This window comes from Dromiciops gliroides, chromosome 3, assembly GCF_019393635.1.
Source record: "Dromiciops gliroides isolate mDroGli1 chromosome 3, mDroGli1.pri, whole genome shotgun sequence".
Taxonomy (NCBI): Eukaryota; Metazoa; Chordata; class Mammalia; order Microbiotheria; family Microbiotheriidae; genus Dromiciops; species Dromiciops gliroides.
In genome coordinates this window covers 395519116-395523442 of record NC_057863.1, presented here as the reverse complement: position 1 = coordinate 395523442, position 4327 = coordinate 395519116, and the positions used below count along the sequence as shown (strand labels likewise).

The window sequence follows — 4327 nt, the reverse complement described above, 5'->3', positions numbered from 1 at the left end:
AGTGTGAAGTATTTTTGGACTGAATAAATTGTAAGGAGACTGGAATGATAAGGAGGGTATGAAGAGTTTTGAAAGCCAAATAGGATTTTATTTAATTCTGGAGGCAACAGAAAGTCACTGGAGTTTTTGGAGTACAGGGGTGACATGATCAGACCTATGCTTTAGGAAGATCAATTTGACTGCTTAATAGAGAATGTATTAGAGTGGAAAGAAACTTGGGGCAAAGAGATCAACCAGGACGCTACCACAATACTCCCGGATTAATTGACAAAATCCTGCACCAGGGTGGAGGCAGTGTTAGAGAAGAGTCAGAGGTTTATACAAGAAATTTTGCAAAGTTAAAAATCTAGAAAATCTGGAAATGGATTGAAACAAGGGTGTAAGAGAAAATGAGAAATGAATGATAACTCCACAATTTTGGAACTGAGTAACTCTGAAGGATTGTGGTACCTTCAACTCTACTAGGTAAGTTTCTAAGAGGAAAGAAGTTTGGGGAGAATATAATGAATTCAATTTGACCAGGTTGAGATTTCTTTTGGACATCCACATTGATATTTCAATAGACAGTTAAAATGTGTGACTGGAGGTCAGTAGAGAGTCTAGAGTTGGAAAAGTAAATCTAAGATTCTTTGGCATAGAAATAATTGAATCCATGGGATTAAATGGAAGCAAAATAGAATGAACAGAGCAGGTTCAAGCCAAAATCCTGTGGGACACCCTTAGTTAGTGGGCCATGACTATGATAAAGTTCCAGTAAAGGAAACTGAAGAATGGTCAGACAGGTAAGAAGAGACTCAAGATAGTTATGTCATGAAAACCTAAGAGATGAAACTGTTAAAGAATAGTGAATAATCATTAACTATCAAAGGCTGTAGAGAATTAAGAAAGATAAGGATTGAGAAAAGGAGATTGGATTTGGCAATTTAATCATTGATGTGGGGTTTTTTTTTGTATTGTTTTGTTTTTTGGTGAGGCAATTGGGGTTAAGTGACTTGCCCAGAGTCACACAGCTAGTAAGTGTTAAGTGTCTGAGGCTGGATTTGAACTCAGTCCCCCTGAATCCAGGGCCAGTGCTCTATCCATTGAACCACCTAGCTGCCCCTAAGGTGTTTTTGTTTTTAATATGGAAAAGACATGGGTATGTTAAAAGCTTGTAGGAGAAGCTAGTAGACAGGAAGAAATTGAAGACAGGTGGAAGAATGGGGGATTGAAATGAGTAAATTGAGGAAGTGGAAAGTTAGAGTGTTTGGGCAGTATCGTTAATACATTGAATTCCTTTAATATTTAGAAAACCTGAATTCAAGTACTGACCCCAACCCTTGTAGGCCTTTATTTCCTCAACCATAAAATGAGGGCATTGGATTAACTTCTGGAATCTCTGTTTTCTCTTCTAGCACTAGGATTCTGTGAACAGATGATCTGATTTTAAGGTGCTGCTTGAGTAGGGGAATAGCACATGTAAAGAATGCTTGAAAGAGCTGGAAAAGTTTGTCATAGAAAAAAATAAATATATATATATATATATATATATATATATATATATATATATATATACACACACACACAGAGAGACATATGTATACATATACATACATACATATATAATATAAATCATCTTCAAATGTTGGCATGACTGTCATGTAGATAGGGTAACACATATTGTATGGCTCACAAAAATAGAAGAAAGGAGGGGAAAGGGCACAGAAAAGTATTTTTTTCTCTATTAACAAAGCATTTTATTTTGCATGAAGACAAAGTCTGTGCAAGGAAACTCGATTCATATGGCTCAGGCCTGAATGTTGCTTTTGGCACTGAAGGCCATGTAATAGATCACCATGCCGATAATTGCCGCCAGTACCTCAGTAGAGACCCATGGCCCATTCCAGGCACCCCCGGTGATCCACACTGACTGTGAACAAGGGTCTAATGGCTGAAATATCTTCATTGTTTCTCTGGGCCTTTCTCAGAAGACTGTAGGATTCTTCATCAAAGAATTTGACTTCATAGGTTCCAGAATGGGCATTCTTATGTTCCAAGCTCCAGGATACCTGATAACGTCCGATATCCTGGCCACGTGTCACTGGAAACCGCTTTCCATTAACATCAGCATAGAGGGCTACGTTCTGTGCCCCATTCTTGCACATCAAAGAGATCTCAACGATGAAAACAGTCTCAGTGGAAATGACTGCATCCGAGGTGGTGTAGTAGGAAGGAGTAATCACAGGATCAGTGCAGGGATCCGCTGAGCAGCCAGAGAGCAAGATGAGGAGCAGGAGCAGGAGGATAAGGCATCGGTGGGCGGAGGCCGGGGCGGGCTCCAGGGAGGCCTCCATCAGATCTCTCCAACGCCCAAGCGCGAGCACACTGAGCATGACCGGCCAATTTAATCGTTAGGGGCTGGGCCGGAATGCAGGTGTAATCAGCTCTTTCGAGCCAATCACGGGAAGGTCAGCCAGGCCTCTGCCCATTGGGAGAGCACAGCCACAGCGTGGCCGTAACGTGGCCTCAGCCAACTGACCTCCTCCAGCGGAGACAGGCACCTCTGCAAAATTAGAAAAGTATATTGTAAAAAAATAGACCTGGGGGCAGCTAGGTGGCACAGTGGATAGAGCACTGGCCCTGAATTTAGGAGGACCTGAGTTAAAATCCGGCCTCAGACACTTAACACTTACTAGCTCTGTGATTCTGGGCAAGTCACTTAACCCCAATTGCCTCGCCCCCCCCCCCCCAATGAATAAATAAATAAATAAAATTTAAAAATTTAAAAAATAAAAAAAACAGACCTAGGACTAGTATGACAAAGTACCAGGAGGCAGATTTTGCCTAAGTATACAAAATCTTTAACAATTAGAACTTCTTGCTGGGAAAACTGGAAAGCAGTTTGGTAGAAACAAGACCTAAACAAAAATCCCACATCATATACCAAGATAAAATCAAAATTGATACGTGACTTAGACATAAGGTGTGATATACAAAATACTATAAATCACTATAGAGTAGCAAAATGCAAATTAAAACAACTGGCATACCACCTTACACAGATTTGCTAATATCATAGAAAAGGAAATTGATAAACATAGGAGGAGATGTGGAAAGATTGAGACTCTAATGCAGTGCTGGTAGAGTTGTGAACTGATTCAACTATTTTGGAGAGCAATTTCTGGACAATAAATCTGTGTATACCCCTAGACCCAGCAATACCACTACTAAGTCCCAAAGAAGATAAAAGAAAAGGACTTATATGTACAAAAAAATTGTAACAACTTTTTAATTGTAGTGTCAAAGACTTGGAAATTGAAGGGATGCCCATCAATTAGAGTGTTAACCTGTAAATTAAGGAAACAATATAGGAGAAATAAGGTCTTTAATCAAGTCAGAGGAACTATAGCTTGGGGTATTGCAAAGCTCAGAATCTAGGAATACCCAAAGATGGGAACTGAGGACATGGTTTTTATGGGGTAACAGAACAGAAGGGAACCAAAAGATTGCTCCAGAGTCACATACGACTACTTGATGCAAATGAATCTTTAACAAAAGAAACAATAGAACTGCTCCTGAGTTAAGTATAGATGCTACTAACTCTAAATAGAAACTACATAATGTAGGTGTATCCCTTTACATAATAACAAAGTCCAGATGGGGAATTATTGGGAGAGGATAGTTTTCTTGGGGGAGATCCATAAGTCAACCAAAAGTCTGAAAATGACAAAGATTGGTTAGCCCCAGGCAATTCATTTGCCTGGGAAGGGGGAATTGGGTGGGCAATCACTTCTCAGTAAATTTGTAGTTATCAGGGGAATGGCTGAACAAGTTGTGCTATATGATTGTAATGCAATACTATCGTGCTATAAGAAATTACAAGCAGTATATATGAAAAGATACAAAGTGAAGTGAGCAGAACTAGGATAATGTTGTACACAGTAACAGCAATATTGAATGATGAAGAACTGTGGAATGACTTAGCTTTTCTCAGCAATAAAGTAATCCAAGATAATTTTAAAGGACTTCTGGGGAAAAAATTTTGTCCACCTGGAGTCAGAATGCAAATTGAAGTATACTTTTTTTTTTTTTTTTACCTTTTTTGGGGGGCTTTTTGGTCTGTTTTTCCTTTCACAAAATTACCAGTATAAAAATATGTTTTGCATGACTACACATAAATAATTTCTATCAAATTGATTGCTTTCTCGATGAAGGGGGAGAGGTGGGAAGGAGTGAGATAACTTAGAATTCAAAATTTTTTTAAATGTTAAAATTGTTTTTATATGTACTTAGAAATAAATAAAATACACTTGTTAAAAACAATTAGAACTCTTCATTAATTGAATAG

The 4327-nt window shown here is 38.6% G+C and overlaps 1 protein-coding gene across 1 annotated transcript; it reads right to left on the bottom strand.

Moving 5' to 3' along the window:
- Positions 1 to 1859: 1859 nt before the first annotated feature.
- LOC122751963 (translocon-associated protein subunit delta-like) lies at positions 1860 to 2372 on the bottom strand. Its single transcript, XM_043999216.1, has one exon. The coding sequence runs from the start codon at positions 2370 to 2372 to the stop codon at positions 1860 to 1862; it is 513 nt and encodes a 170-aa protein (XP_043855151.1).
- Positions 2373 to 4327: the final 1955 nt, after the last annotated feature.

Bases quoted from the DNA above. Each gene is read 5' to 3' on its own strand.
- LOC122751963 (XM_043999216.1), bottom strand. From the start codon at position 2,372: ATGCTCAGTGTGCTCGCGCTTGGGCGTTGGAGAGATCTGATGGAGGCC.